Source organism: Oncorhynchus clarkii, chromosome 12 (genome assembly GCF_045791955.1).
Source record: "Oncorhynchus clarkii lewisi isolate Uvic-CL-2024 chromosome 12, UVic_Ocla_1.0, whole genome shotgun sequence".
In the NCBI taxonomy this organism is placed as follows: domain Eukaryota; kingdom Metazoa; phylum Chordata; class Actinopteri; order Salmoniformes; family Salmonidae; genus Oncorhynchus; species Oncorhynchus clarkii.
Window position 1 is genome coordinate 67,333,440 of NC_092158.1, and position 15,452 is coordinate 67,348,891.

The following is a 15,452-nucleotide window of genomic DNA, read 5'->3' on the forward strand; positions in this document are numbered from 1 at the left end:
AAGTAAGAAAAGCTCCATTAAATCATTTTGTTCCTCATTTCTCCTTTTTTCTGTTCATTGAGAAAGGTGCAAGTGAGTCTTCTCTCTCTCTCCATCTCTCTTCTCCACTCTACTTAATGGATGTCCTGCGTAAACACATTTTCAATTCTTCTACGTTTTGGAGATTCCTCCTTCTATTTCAGCCATATCAGACATCAAACATGTTGCTCTCTCTTGGAGATCATAGCCTTTGAGAACAGAGACTTTGCTTAACCTACAATTGGACTCTTTAGGCCTATTTTACGATGGCTGACAGACAGTGTAGCTGAAGGTAGACTTATTCTCATGGCCGTAACTCCATATGTTTTTGTCAGTCTGGGTCTCAAATTACTGTTGAGAGTAAGAATGGTAGAATACACATAGTGCAATTTCAAAACTGAGTTGCGCATCAGCAGTTTTCCTCTAGTTATAATGTATGTCAATCACTTACAGTCACTCAATTAGCCCATGCCAGTTAACAAGATTGGCAAATTAGTCTTGTTAGTCTAGGGCACGAGCCCAGGGGCCCTGACCTCCCGGGAGCCAGCATTGACTTTGCTAGTCACTCTCACTCAGATATCATATTAACATGGCATAAGTTATGCCAAAATATGTAGAATTGTAAGAAATTAGCAGTACAATTTGAAAACGAATTTGTTTACTTTCTATTGATAAAATACTTTTCCAGTTAACATATCCTTCTGTACATATTACATTATAATATACTTTGTTATCCTGGTTTTAGCAGATATCCACAGACTTCAAGTCACTGTGCTTACTGCCAGTTAGCATTGGCTCGCAAAACTACCTTTAACATCCATAAATGAGGAGGAAATGTCCCCTTGTCAGCAATGCATCACAACTCTCCCCCTCCTTTACTATTAGCAAGCCTGCAAAATGTCATTGTTACGGATACAGTTATCCTGTGTGTGTGTGTATCCTGTGTGTTTCTTTTCTCTCCTTCTCCCCTCACAGGTGAAAATCATCACTCCCCAATCAGTCAACAATCAATCATCAATCTGAAGACACACCTCCTCCTGTTTCCTACCCTATCACAGTTCCTTCCCCATGGTTTAAAAACCCCATCATTTGTTTGCTCTGGAGCTCAATCTCTTTGTAAATGCCATGTTTGTAGATCTCTGTTCTTCATAGATTTCAGTAGCTCAATCTCTTTGTAAATGCCATGTTTGTAGATCTCTGTTTTTCGACTCTCTCTCTTTGTGTCTTAACCTCTCTTTTGTTGGAGCACCTCCAAATCACTTTGTCATCTCCTGTGAGTATTGTTTTGGTTATGGTGTTTGTTTGTTGCTGGTGGGAAAAGGGGGAAACCAAGACAAGTCGCCCATGGGCATACACTACCCGTAGGTAAACTTTGTTAAACACACTAGTTAGAACTGGGCGGACCACACACTGTATTTTTGGTTAGTTAGCTGTTGTTAAAGTAGGCTAGTCTAGCTTAGGGGTGTTTTTGCATATTTATTGTTTCTTTCCTTGGGTCCAGCTCAGCCCCTTTTCCTGCTCCCCCCATTACCGTGTGTTTATAAATAAACCCTGAGTTTGACGGTATTATTTCAGTTGTCGTGGTTATTTCGTTCACACTTACTTTGTCACAACTATAATTTGCATGAGATATGTTACGGGTCTCATTACCATCCCCCCCTAGACTGTCGGGCCAAAAGGGATTCGTAACATAAGTGGGGGCTCATCCGGGATATGTCTTTACTGACACCCCTGACACTCATGTAGATTGTTGTAGTGGTATAGTTCAGTGTTGAACGTTATAGCTGAAGTAGCATTAGTGTTTGCTATTTTCTTTGGCTCTTGTGAAGTAGTGTAAGATGGCTACTTTTGATTTGAAGTCCTTTTTGGATAATCCTTCGTGGGAGGTTTTTGATAAATGTCGTAGAGTTGACTTAATGACCGTGGCTGACCATTATTCAGTATCGATTCCACAGAATGTAGTTAAGGCGGAGGTTAAACAGCTAGTGTTAAATGTATTGTTGGAAGAGCAGGTGCTTGTGTTACCGCTGCCTGAGTCTACTAACCCTGTAGGGGATGTTGCTGCTCCTGTAAGCCCATTGGTGTCTGATAATGAGGGCGAGGCTAAAACACCAGCCACATTGTCCCGTTTTGATCCACCCTCCCCACTGTCAAATGGTGATGCCAGGAGGGATGTCCGTTTAGCACAGTTACAACTGGAGGTGGAAGAGCGAGCCCAAATTAGGCGAGAGACTCTCCAGTTGGAGATGTGTAAAATTGAGGCAGAAAAAGAAAGAGAACAACGGCATTTGGAGATGTGTAAAATTGAGGCAGATAGAGAACAAAGGCAGTTGGAGTTCAAAATGCGCCAGATGGAACTGGAGGCAGAGACAGCAAGGCTAGCCTTCGTTCCTACTGTGCCTGTTTGTGAGCCGTCCTCACCTGCTGTGTCCTCAAACACGTTTGACATTAGTAGGCAGATAGCCTTAGTACCTTTGTTCAGAGAGTCGGAGGTTGACTCCTATTTTTGTGTATTTGAGCATATAGCCGTAGCATTGAAGTGGCCTGAAGAGGTATGGTGTCTATTACTTCAGTGTAAATTAACTGGTAAAGCCCAAGAGGTTTTGTCAGCGCTACCTCTGGAGGACAGTTTGAATTATGAAGTGGTCAAAGCTACTGTTCTTCGTGCCTATGAGCTTGTGCCTGAGGCATACCGACAGAGATTTAGGTCTCATAGAAAGTCTTCTAGTAAGACTTATGTGGAATTTGCTAGAGACAAGGGCAATCTGTTTGATAAATGGCATGCTGCTAGTAAGGTAACTGATTTCAACTCTCTCCGGGAGTTAATCTTGTTGGAAGAGTTTAAAAATTGCTTACCCGAACGCATTGTAGTTGACCTAAACGAACAGAAAGTATCCTCCCTGGCAGAAGCGTCTGTGTTGGCAGACGAGCTTGTGTTGACGCACAAGAGTGTGTTTTCGGCTCAAACTGAGAGTAGAGCCACTGAGTTTCCTACCTTTAGCCCTAGTCGGCCAGCAGTGGTATATCAAGCACGCCAGAAGAATGAGCGTTCCTGTTTCTATTGTCATAAAGTGGGACATATGATTAATGATTGCTTCCTGCTTAAACGCAAACAAGGGATGCCACTTCGTGCCAAGCCGCCAACAGGTGTTGCTCTAATTCGTACGGTTGTGAGGTCTGCAACAAAACAGGTGCCTCAGGGTAACTGCAGTTTGAAAGTCTCAGTCCCCGACCGCAGTTATGAACCATTCATTTCCGAGGGGTTTGTGTCCCTAACGAATGACGAAGCGTCTCAGCGTCCGGTTAAAATCCTTAGAGATACTGGTGCGGCGCAGTCGTTTATATTGTCTGATGTGTTGCCCTTATCTGACGATACATACTGTGGTTCCAGTGTGTTAGTGCAGGGTATTGAAATGGGTTTTGTCCCAGTGCCGTTGCACTTTGTGAAAGTACACTGAGTTAATCAGTGGAATATTCAGAGTGGGGGTACGTCCTATGTTGCCAGTGAAAGGTGTGACCTTTATAATGGGTAACGATCTTGCCGGATGAAAGGTAGTACCCGTATTGGATAAAAGTGACCACTCTCTCTCGAAAGAGCTGGCACAGAGTTATCCACATGTGTTCCCCGCTTGTGCTGTCACTCGTGCTCAGGCACTACAAGAGGGTGACGTGATAGATTTGTCGAACACTGTTCTGTTCAAAGAGGATGATCAAGAGGATGGATTGTGTGATACCTCTGAGAAGTTGATCACCTCTGACAAACAGCCCAGGAAAGAATTAAAGAATGTTGAATTTATTGCTGATGCAATACAGTTACCAGTCACTCGTGAGCAGCTGATTGCTAACCAAAAGGTTGACGACAAACTTGCTAAATGTTTTTGTGTTGTCTCGTTAGAAGAGGTGAAGAAGAATGTGGCTTACTTCATTGATGGTAATCTCCTCATGCGTAAATGGAAATCCCATGTTGACGCGGGTGGAGATTGGAATGCTGTTTACCAAATAGTGATTCCTACAGCCTTTCGACAAAATGTGTTATCCCTTGCTCATGATCACCAGTGGTCTGGTCATTTAGGAATTACAAAGACGTATGATCGGATCCTTCAACATTTCTTTTGGCCGGGTTTAAAACAAGATGTGGCTCAGTTCTGTCGGACATGCCACACATGTCAGATAACAGGAAAACCAAATCAGGTTATTCCTCTCGCTCCTCTTTGTCCCATACCTGTCATAGGTGAACCATTCGAACATGTGGTGGTTGATTGTGTCGGACCGTTACCGAAGACAAAATCGGGTAACCAGTTTTTGTTAACGATAATGTGTATGGCTACAAGATACCCCGAGGCTATTCCTCTGCGAAGGATTACAGCCCCGGTAGTGAGTAAAGCCTTAATAAAATTCTTCACGACATTCGGGTTACCGAAGGTGGTACAAAGCGATCAAGGTACCAATTTCCTATCCAAGCTCTTCAAGCAAGTGTTGAAATCCTTATCAATTACGCACCGTGTGTCAAGCGCCTATCACCCAGAGTCTCAGGGTGTGCTTGAAAGATGGCATCAGACACTGAAGTCTATGCTACGTAAATATTGTTTGGAATCTGAGAAAGATTGGGATGAGGGAGTTCCTCTAGTTTTGTTTGCTGCTCGTGAAACTGTGCAGGAGTCCCTAGGTTTCAGCCCAGCTGAACTAGTGTTTGGTCACACAGTGAGAGGACCAATGAAAGTCCTTAACCTCTTGGAACTCCCCATACCGGATCCGGTATCAGGAATACAGACTCAAGCTCATTACCATAACGCAACGTTAACTATTCATGAAAATCGCAAATGAAATGAAATAAATATGCCATCTCGCAAGCTTAGCCTTTTGTAAACAAAACTGTCATCTCAGATTTTCAAAATATGCTTCTCAACCATAGGAAAACAATAATTTGTGTAACAGTAGCTAGCAAACAAAGGATTTAGCGTTAGCATTAGCGTTAGCATCCAGCACGCAACATTTCAACAAAAACATAAAAGCCTTCAAATAAAATCATTTACCTTTGAAGAACTTCTGATGTTTTCAATGAGGATACTCTCAGTTGGATAGCAGATGCTCAGTTTTTCCAAAAAGATTCTTTGTGTATTAGAAATAGCTCCGTTTTATACATCACATTTGGCTACCAAAAAAAAACCGAAAATTCAGTCCTCAAAACGCGAACTTTTTTCCAAATTAACTCCATAATATCGACTGAAAACATGGCAAACGCTGTTTAGAATCAATCATCAAGGTGTTTTTCACATATCTCTTCATTGATACATCGTTCTTGGACACATGCTTTCTCCCCTGAATCAAATGGTAAAGTGGAAGCAGCTGGCAATTGCGCACCGAATTCGACGCAGGACACCAGGCGGACACTTGGAAAATGTAGTCTCTTATGGTCAATCTTCCAATGATATGCCTACAAATACGTCACAATGCTGCTAAGACCTTGGGCGAACGACAGAAAGTGTAGGCTCATTCCTTGCGCAATCACAGCCATATAAGGAGACAATGGAAAACAGAGCTTCAGAAATTCTGCTAATTCCTGGGTGATGCATCATCTTGGTTTCGCCTGTAGAATGAGTTCTGGGGCACTTACAGACAAAATCTTTGCAGATTCTGAAACTTCAGAGTGTTTTCTTTCCAAAACGGTCAAGAATATGCATAGTCGAGCATCTTTTCGTGACAAAATATCGCGCTTAAAACGGGAACGTTTTTTATCCAAAAATGAAATAGCGCCCCCAGAGATCCAACAGGTTAAAGAACAGTTCTTGTCCCAAGAGTTGTGTACCAGAGATGAGAATGTGTTGGACTATGTTAGTCGCTTTCGTGAGCGCCTACACCAAGCTTGTGCTCTTGCAAAGGAAGCTCTGTCTTCCTCACAGAGGAGCATGAAAAGACACTATGATAAAGAGGCTGTTTCTCGTCCACTACAGCCAGGTGACCAAGTACTGGTGTTATTACCTGTTCCAGGATCTTCACTGTCAGCTCGTTTCTATGGTCCTTATTTAATTGAAAAGAAAATAAGTGAAACTGACTATTTGCTTCAAACTCCTGATAGAAAACGCCAATCTCGTGTGTGTCACATTAACATGTTGAAAGCATACCACACCCGACCCATCACACAGTTAGTTAGTTCAAAAACAGAGGAAGGTACTGCTGTCTCCTCTGCTACTACTGCGATGATAGTGGACTGTCAAAATGATGATGATGGCTTGGAGTTGCGCAATACTCAGCAGCAGTGTGTTAGATTGCCCAACTCAGAAATGCTGCTGTCTATCCAGTCAGGTCTGGTTCATTTAACGGATGGACAGGCCAATGATATTGTGAGGCTACTACACAGTTTTCCATGTCTCTTTAATGACGTTCCTACTCGCACAAATGTGTTGGAACATGACATTAATGTTGGAAATGCTACACCTATCAAGCAACACCCATATCGTATCAACGCTTCCAGGAGGAAGATAATGAGGGATGAGGTGAAATATTTGTTGGAGAATGGCCTGGCTACGCCAAGTTCAAGCCCTTGGAGTTCTCCTTGCATTCTGGTTCCTAAACCTGATGTAACGTCCAGGTTATGTATGGATTATCGAAAGGTCAATTCTGTCACAATGCCAGATTCGTTCCCGTTACCCAGACTGGACGATTGTATCGACACTATTGGTGCTGCTAAGTATGTAACCAAGTTGGACCTCTTAAAAGGTTACTGGCAGGTTCCGTTAACTTCACGTGCTTCTGAGATTTCTGCCTTTGTGACCCCAGACAACTTCCTTCAGTACTCAGTCATGGCTTTTGGGATGCGAAATGCACCAGCCACTTTCCAACGACTGGTTAACTCTGTATTAGCTGGCGTTCCTAATTGTAGTGCATACCTTAATGACCTAGTGATTTATTCGTCTGAGTGGTCAGATCATGTTGACTCGCTAAGGGTAGTATGTGAACGGTTGGCAGCTGCTTCTCTAACCCTGAACTTAGGTAACAGTAGCCTTCCCAAACTCGCACTTTGCTATCTCGGTAAAGAGGTTGGCCATGGACAGGTGCGCCCTGTTGATGCCAAGGTCTTGGCTATAACTGCATTCCCTGCACCTACCACCAGACGAGAGCTACGCCGCTTTTTAGGGATGGTTGGCTACTACCGTAGCTTCTGTAAAAATTTCTCTGCGGTAGTTGCTCCATTGACCGATTTGCTTAGTCCGGCTAGACCATTTGTGTGGTCCCCTGATTGTAAGAGCGCTTTTGAATCTGCGAAAGCACTCTTATGTAGTACACCTGTACTTGCTGCTCCGGATTTTGAACAACCATTCAAACTTGAGGTAGATGCTAGTGCCAGAGGTGCTGGTGCTGTTCTACTGCAGCATGACAAGAGTGGAGTGGATCATTCCGTTTGTTATTTTTCCCGTAAATTTAATAAATGTCAAACAAACTATGCGACAATAGAACAAGAAGCTCTTGCTTTGTTGTTGGCTCTGCAATACTTTGAAGTATACATTGGTTCCAGTGCCCTACCAGTGATTGTGTATACTGACCATAACCCCTTAGTTTTTCTCCACCGGATGTACAACCAGAACCAGCGCCTTATGCGTTGGGCGCTGATTGTACAAAATTATAATTTGGAGATCCGCCACAAAAAGGGTTCTGATAATGTGTTTGCGGATGCTTTGTCTCGTGTGTAATAATTTTTGTATGTTTTGCAAGGTTGTTACTTTGTTGTTGTGAGTATTCATTAATACTGTGATCGCAACCCCCCCTAGGGTTGCTCTTTTAAGGGTGGGAGTGTTACGGATACAGTTATCCTGTGTGTGTGTGTATCCTGTGTGTTTCTTTTCTCTCCTTCTCCCCTCACAGGTGAAAATCATCACTCCCCAATCAGTCATTAATCAATCATCAATCTGAAGACACACCTCCTCCTGTTTCCTACCCTATCACAGTTCCTTCCCCATGATTTAAAAACCCCATCATTTGTTTGCTCTGGAGCTCAATCTCTTTGTAAATGCCATGTTTGTAGATCTGTTCTTCATAGATTTCAGTAGCTCAATCTCTTTGTAAATGCCATGTTTGTAGATCTCTGTTCTTCATAGATTTCAGTAGCTCAATCTCTTTGTAAATGCCATGTTTGTAGATCTCTGTTTTTCGACTCTCTCTCTTTGTGTCTTAACCTCTCTTGTTGGAGCACCTCCAAATCACTTTGTCATCTCCTGTGAGTATTGTTTTGGTTATGGTGTTTGTTGCTGGTGGGAAAAGGGGGAAACCAAGACAAGTCGCCCATGGGCATACACTACCCGTAGGTAAACTTTGTTAAACACACTAGTTAGAACTGGGAGGACCACCCACTGTATTTTTGGTTAGTTAGTTAGCTGTTGTTAACCTGTTGCGTCTACCAAACCCGGATCCGGGATTCTATTTACAGACCTAAGCTCATTACCATAACGCAACGTTAACTATTCATGAAAATCGCAAATGAAATGAAATAAATATGCCATCTCTCAAGCTTAGCCTTTTGTAAACAACACTGTCATCTCAGATTTTCAAAATATGCTTCTCAACCATAGGAAAACAATAATTTGTGTAAAAGTGGCTAGCTAGCGTAGCATTTAGCGTTAGCATTAGCGTTAGCATCCAGCACGCAAGATTTCAACAAAAACATAAAAGCCTTCAAATAAAATAATTTACCTTTGAAGAACTTCGGATGTTTTCAATGAGGAGACTCTCAGTTAGATAGCAGATGCTCAGTTTTTCCCAAAAAGATTCTTTGTGTATTAGAAATAGCTCCGTTTTGCACATCACATTTGGCTACCAAAAAAAAAACGAAAATTCAGTCCTCAAAACGCGAACTTTTTTCCAAATTAACTCCATAATATCGACTGAAAACATGGCAAACGTTGTTTAGAATCAATCCTCAATGTGTTTTTCACATATCTCTTCAATGATATATCGTTCGTGGAAGCATGGTTTCTCCCCTCAATCAAATGGAAAAATACAAGCAGCTGGCGTTTGCGCACCGAATTCCACGCAGGACACCAGGCGGACACTTGGAAAATGTAGTCTCTTATGGTCAATCTTCCAATGATATGCCTACAAATACGTCACAATGCTGCTAACACCTTGGGGGAACGACAGAAAGTGTAGGCTCATTCCTTGCGCAATCACAGCCATATAAGGAGACAATGGAAAACAGAGCTTCAGAGATTCTGCTTTTTTCCTGGTTGACGCATCATCTTGGTTTCGCCTGTAGAATGAGTTCTGGGGCACTTACAGACTATCTTTGCAGATTCTGAAACTTCAGAGTGTTTTCTTTCAAAAACTGTCAAGAATATGCATAGTCGAGCATCTTTTCGTGACAAAATATCGCGCTTAAAACGGGAACGTTTTTTATCCAAAAATGAAATAGCGCCCCTAGAGATCAGAGGTTAAAGTAGGCTAGTCTAGCTTAGGGGTGTTTTTGCATATTTATTGTTTATTTCCTTGGGTCCAGCTCAGCCCCTTTTCCTGCTCCCCCCCATTACCGTGTGTTTATAAATAAACCCTGAGTTTGACGGTATTATTTCAGTTGTCGTGGTTATTTCGTTCACACTTACTTTGTCACAACTATAATTTGCATGAGATATGTTACGGGTCTCATTACCATCCCCCCTAGACTGTCGGGCCAAAAGGGATTCGTAACAGTCATTCACCTATTAACTTCAGCCTATGAGCATGGCACACTAAAGCAATTTCACCACACTTGTTGAATAACCTATTGGCTCACTCGTGAAATAATCACTTTCCCTTCTTCCAACCAATGGGCATAAATCTAGGGGAGTATTTATATGTCAACTCACCCCTTGTGTCTCTCACTTGCTGTTTTGCAGCAGCAGTCTTCCAACGACCTTCCACATTCTCACCACTACCAACGGAAGGCCCCGTCATCTGAACCCCGTTCTCCAAGCTAGGGGTTTTGATGCCAGCAGCCCAGCATAGGGCAACCTGTCGTCAGCATCTGGCTCCAAGGAGCATTCCTTGGAGACAAGGCCTACTCCAAACTAATCAATAACATTCTATATTGCATTTAGTGTCAAGTTTGAAGATGCACTCATTGCATATAGACTTAGGCCTACACTAATATAAAAAAGGTTTCCGAAACGGTTTTCGGCTCTCCCCATGGGAGAAACCTTTTTGGTTCCAGGTAGAACCTTCTGTGGAACAAGTTCTACCTAGAACTATGGGACAGCCAAATAACCCTTTTAGGTTCTAGATAGCACACATAGATGGTCTACAATTTGGTAGGTCAGCATTTTGTAGATTCTTGTTATCTCTGAGACGAACAACTAGCAATCCCCCCCCCCATTAGCAATTCCTCATTAGCAGCCTACTTCCCATGTGACCATAGGCTATTGTATTGCTCGGATAATTGTTAGGGAAACGTAATTAAACGCAGAACATTTTAGCTTTCTCAGCCTTTGCACACTTCCCTTGAACGCTATGCATGACATTAATCATGGAAAGGTTTCCCGCCTCTAAGAAGTCACGACGTGGGTTCATGGGCACAGCAGAGCGCACAGCGCAGCAGTAACAAATAGCCATGTACTGTAGCAGGCGGTGTGTGTGTGTTGTGAGGAGATGATATGCTTCGACGCCTGTGCCTGCGTTTGACGGCTCATATTCCAATTTAAGCCGACAAGAATAGGTTACCAATTCCCCTGTGCCCCTCTTTATATTTACAGTCGTGTTAATTTCTTCAACAACTAGATAGCGGGGAGCGGAGAGGCAACAACCATCGGTATTGAATGTTGGTAAGCAGGCTCCAGTCCATTGGGCTTTGACGCGGATTCTCGGGCTGCGCTGCATTGCTCGCGAGTACTGTAATCGCAGCTGAGATATGGACGCTGTTCTGTGAAGCATGCTGCACTGACAAATGTTCTCCTCCCGGACAACAAAAACTGAAGTGGTAAGAAAGCTCTTATGTTTGCCAGCCTTATATTTACATCTGATGATAGAATTAATGCATATGTCCTTTATACATAAGAAGCAAAAGTTTCATGGAGGAGTACCATTATATTGCATTGAGAAATATTGAATCTTGTTGTCTGAAACATTGTATTGCTTTATTGTTGGGGACCTTTTCATTTTTCATTGTCATGATGGAATATTGAGGTGCAGCTTACATAATCATATCTCAGGGGGATATGATATGCTTTTGTAAACTACATATCAATATTCATAATTAATCAGTTATGTAGGGTATCCATAAAAAACTTCCAAATTTAGGTCAGTGGCCTAAGGAATTCATAATTGTCTACTGTATGTGCCAAAGGAATGAACCTTTGTACTAGTACTATTATGAATGCATCAATTTAGCCTGACTGTTGAGCGAGTAATGGCATATAAATGTAGGCCTACCTCTGTGTACATTAACATTTGATTATGTTCAGTCATATTTTGCCATGTCAACATTTGATTGATAAAGTTCCCACATTTTGAATAGTTTAATGTATTAGAACTTGGTCTGCAGGGGATTTTCTGTGATGTCTGGCAGTCCGGCTGAAAGGAACTTTAATTGAGAACGGATTCAGACAAACTAATTCACATGCAATACAGAAGATTAGAGATACTTTAGCCAAAGTTGGTAAGGGTCCATGCATCGTGTACTAGGAACAAGCTGAGTATTTGTTTTTTTCTCTCCCAGTATTCCTACAATAACACTTCTAGGGGTTTTCTGACTGTGTAAACCCTGCTCGCAGCGGCAAGCCTCGTGAGACAGGTTCTTCTATTGCACAAAGGTTAACCATGTGAACGTCAAACCAATGACTCGAGAGTATCCATCACTGCACTGAGGAGGAGGAGGGAGGAATCAATAGAGGATAACAGCACGAGGCCTTCCTTCGCTCGATAATTGCAAGTTCCCCCATATCACTTACTGGGAGGATAGTCTAATCTAATGCATTCAAATGTTATTCTTGTGGTCAGACAGTGAGTGCACATTGTACACCAGGCCCTGTGGATCGGCTGTATTTTTGCTATACTTTAACAGTTTATACAGTGGGAAATTAGTATCCAATCCATTCCATTTAGATAGTAGGGTTCTGTATCATTTGGAATTAGTGCTTGTCAAGTTAATGTTGATCCGCTCGTCATTTTCTTTATTAGGTTGTACCCCTCTCCTCCTTACGCATTCAGCAGAACCCTAATAAACCAGACTTCTTCTAGTCAACTCAGACAGGGAAACCCACTGTATCACGATGACCTGCTGTGACAGGTACACTAATACGGTTGTTATATGGTCCACTCGGGCCTCCCAGACACTTGGCCATCCCTCACCCTGACTCTGAGAAGACACAATCCTTCTTATTGAGCCGTGCTGCCTTTGTAATGTGAATTTAAGAGCCGCTCTTAGATTATGTCATTTGTAAACCAGCCTAAGTGGAGTCTGTCTGGCCAGATAGAGCTCATTTCCCAGAAGCTGAACGAAGAGTACATTATGTTACAGTACATTATGTTACAGTACATTATGCCCGTATGCAACAGGCCAATCTGATGGGATGGGAGCCAGGTTGGATATAAAGATGCCAGTTACTGTTTTATGTCTTTTCAGTTATCATTCTTTTCTTTGACTCAGCTGGTTTTGTAAATTGGTGAATACTTTGGGAAGAATATATGTTTCCGTTTTAACGTGCAAGATTTGCAATTCCATTTAACCAACATACAACGAATAAGAGCTCTCTTAAGGTTGTTAGACCTTTTAGGTCAGGGTTTTCCAAACTTTATATCCCGCCAGATCGGCCTGTTGTGTACAGGCATAATGTACTGTATCTGTTCTCATCAAGCTTTGATTATTTGAATTCGCTGTGCAGGGCAAAAACCTAAACGTGCACCCAGGGAGTCCTCAGGACCGAGTTTGTGGAACCCCGCTCTAGGCTACAGTTGTGTTGCGGTGAAACTGTGAGCATCCCGTCCAACTCATACACTTTCTCTGGGGTTTTGTGTCAGTGGAGAAACACATTCTACGTGGCCTTTAGAGAAGATTAGTAAGATGATACTGGACTGTGGCATTTACTGCGCCTCAGCCTGCCTCAGACAGCACTGCTCCAGAGTCTATTACCTGAGTCGGGCAGAGTACTGATGGGCCCGGAAACATTACATTGATTGACCCAAAATGTACTTCCACTAAATGGCCCAAAGATTACCTACTTACCGTTGCAGATATAGCCTACATTCAAACAGACTTAGGCCTAGATTCAATTAGTTCCAGCATTAGGGCTCTATTACAGCGTGATTGAAATGTTCCCGTGTTAGCGGAGACTGCATTCACGGTCAATGTGGATATGTCGGCTCAATCGGAAATTACCTTTACTTTTCCATCGCAACAATCTGGAACGCCGCAGCGGTCTGATTGAATAGAGCCCTTAACTCGCGATAACCGACAACTGCATAGCAGTTTTATTGCTTTTATTTAGGCGATGTCGGAGGTGTAACTGCGTTGGGGCTGTCAAATCGGTGAGCGGCTGCCCTTGTCGTCATTGTCACGAAACAAACACCTGTCCTTAAATCCTACGTGTTAGACGCTCCGAACGAGAAAGTGTAGGCTATATAGAAATGACACTCATTCAATTACTTTGCCTACATGAAAGATTATACTGCTATGCAGTTGTCGGTTATTGCGGGTTAAGGCGCATCTGATTGAATCTAGCCCGTAGCCTACCTCCAAACAGGGTTGGTGCTGTACAGTAGGTGCTAGAGGCCCAGAGATATATTCACTCTGAATCCATTAGAGGCTGACAGCACTTTGCAATCTGAAATAACCATGACCATATATCTTCTGAGCGTCAATCTCTCTAGTTCTACTGAATCAGAGCAGGATTATGGTAATGCCAAGTCAGTCCACGGCAACGTTGAAGTTGGACAAGAGAGGGAAAAAAAACATGCCAATCAATGAGAGTTCCATCTTCCATCACAGCACTGGCAGGAAGCACCTTATCTGTAATCTGTATGCACGGATGACGCCTTCGCTGATCTCCATCCCACTCCTCCTCTACACTCCAGCTGTGTTTTGTCATGTTCTGTTCATCAGGACACAAGTGCCAATTCATTACAATTAGCCCAGTCAAGATCAAAGTGGGCCAAAAATAACACCTGGCACTTGTATGGCTATTAGGATTGCTCACACAGAGATGGTTCTGTGTTGCTTCTGCCACACTGATATTAGTGTCATTTGCAATCACTTGTTGTCCTCGTTCCTTTTCTCCATTATTTTCTCTCTGACATTTTTCCTCATTGTCTCTCAGGCTGGCTGGTTGGTGAAGCTGTGACCTATGCAGGGTTGTCTTGGCTAATGGTCCAGGGGCTGTGTCCTTCTAGGAGGGTATGCCTGTATCCCACCATGCCGCTGCTGGCAGAATGGCTGCTGTGCCACTCCTTGGTGGCATGCCTGCTGCTGCATAGCCTGGTACTCAGCTCCACCACCGCGGGCCTCCATGGGGCGAACACCGGCTGCTCCGAGAGCTGCTACTGCTCCGAGTCTGCAGATGGCGGGAGGGTAGTGCGCTGCAGCAACATGCGCCTGGCTGGGGTGCCGCATGACCTGCCTAACGACACCCGCCGACTTTACCTGGACGGTAACCTCCTCACCACCATCCCCGCTGACGCCTTTGCAGGGCTTCCTTTACTCAACGAGCTGGACCTCTCCCACAATGAGCTAACTCAGATGGAGCCGGGGGCCTTCCGGGGTCTGGTCCCCTCTCTCAGGAGCCTGGACCTGTCCTCTAACAGACTGACCACCCTGGAGCCAGAGGTCCTGGGGGGCCTGAGGGCCCAGGCCAACCTCACCCACAACCCCTGGCACTGTGACTGCCGCCTCCAGGTGGCTATGCCCCGGCTGGACCTGGAACCGGCCTCACTGGCTGGCGTGGTGTGCCACACTTCGGAGCCCAAGGATGTCGGCGTAGATACAGGGGTGCCCTTCGTCATGGTGGCTGCCGACCTGGACCTGTGCGCAGGGCTCAAGAGGACCACGGACGTGGCCATGCTGGTGACCATGTTCGGCTGGTTCGCCATGGTCATCTCCTACCTGGTGTATTACGTCAGGCACAACCAGGAAGACGCACGGAGACACCTGGAGTACCTCAAGTCCCTTCCCAGCAAACTGGACAGACCAGAGGAGTCATCTACACTGAGCACAGTGGTGTGAGAAGTAAAATACCAGACCTGGGTCAAATGCGTTTTGTCAAGTACTTTCATATTCTGAAAATGAGCATGATTGAGCTTGATTGTTGTGCAAGGAGGTCGCGTTTGCACTTTTGGGACAATTCTATTGTAGTTGGTAAGCTAAATCAAGCGAACCTGTAGTATTTAAAGTATTTGACATATATTTACCTAAGTCAGGTGGCGACAAAGGAAATAACAGCCAAACACCTCAAAAGGATCAAAAAAGGAAATGCCCAAACTTG

At 43.8% G+C, this 15,452-nt stretch overlaps 1 protein-coding gene across 1 annotated transcript in view; it reads left to right on the forward strand.

Annotated features, from left to right (window-relative positions):
- Nucleotides 1-10,881: 10,881 nt before the first annotated feature.
- The window catches only part of LOC139421085 (leucine-rich repeat-containing protein 3B-like), a 4,800-nt gene continuing 229 nt past the window's right edge, over nt 10,882-15,452 (forward strand). The window contains exons 1-2 of the mRNA XM_071171613.1: nt 10,882-10,957; nt 14,292-15,452. The exon at nt 14,292-15,452 is cut by the window's right edge and continues 229 nt beyond it. Coding sequence (XP_071027714.1) covers nt 14,339-15,193 — 855 coding nt within the window. The 5' untranslated portion in view covers nt 10,882-10,957; nt 14,292-14,338 and the 3' untranslated portion in view covers nt 15,194-15,452. The remainder of the gene's footprint in view (nt 10,958-14,291) is intronic.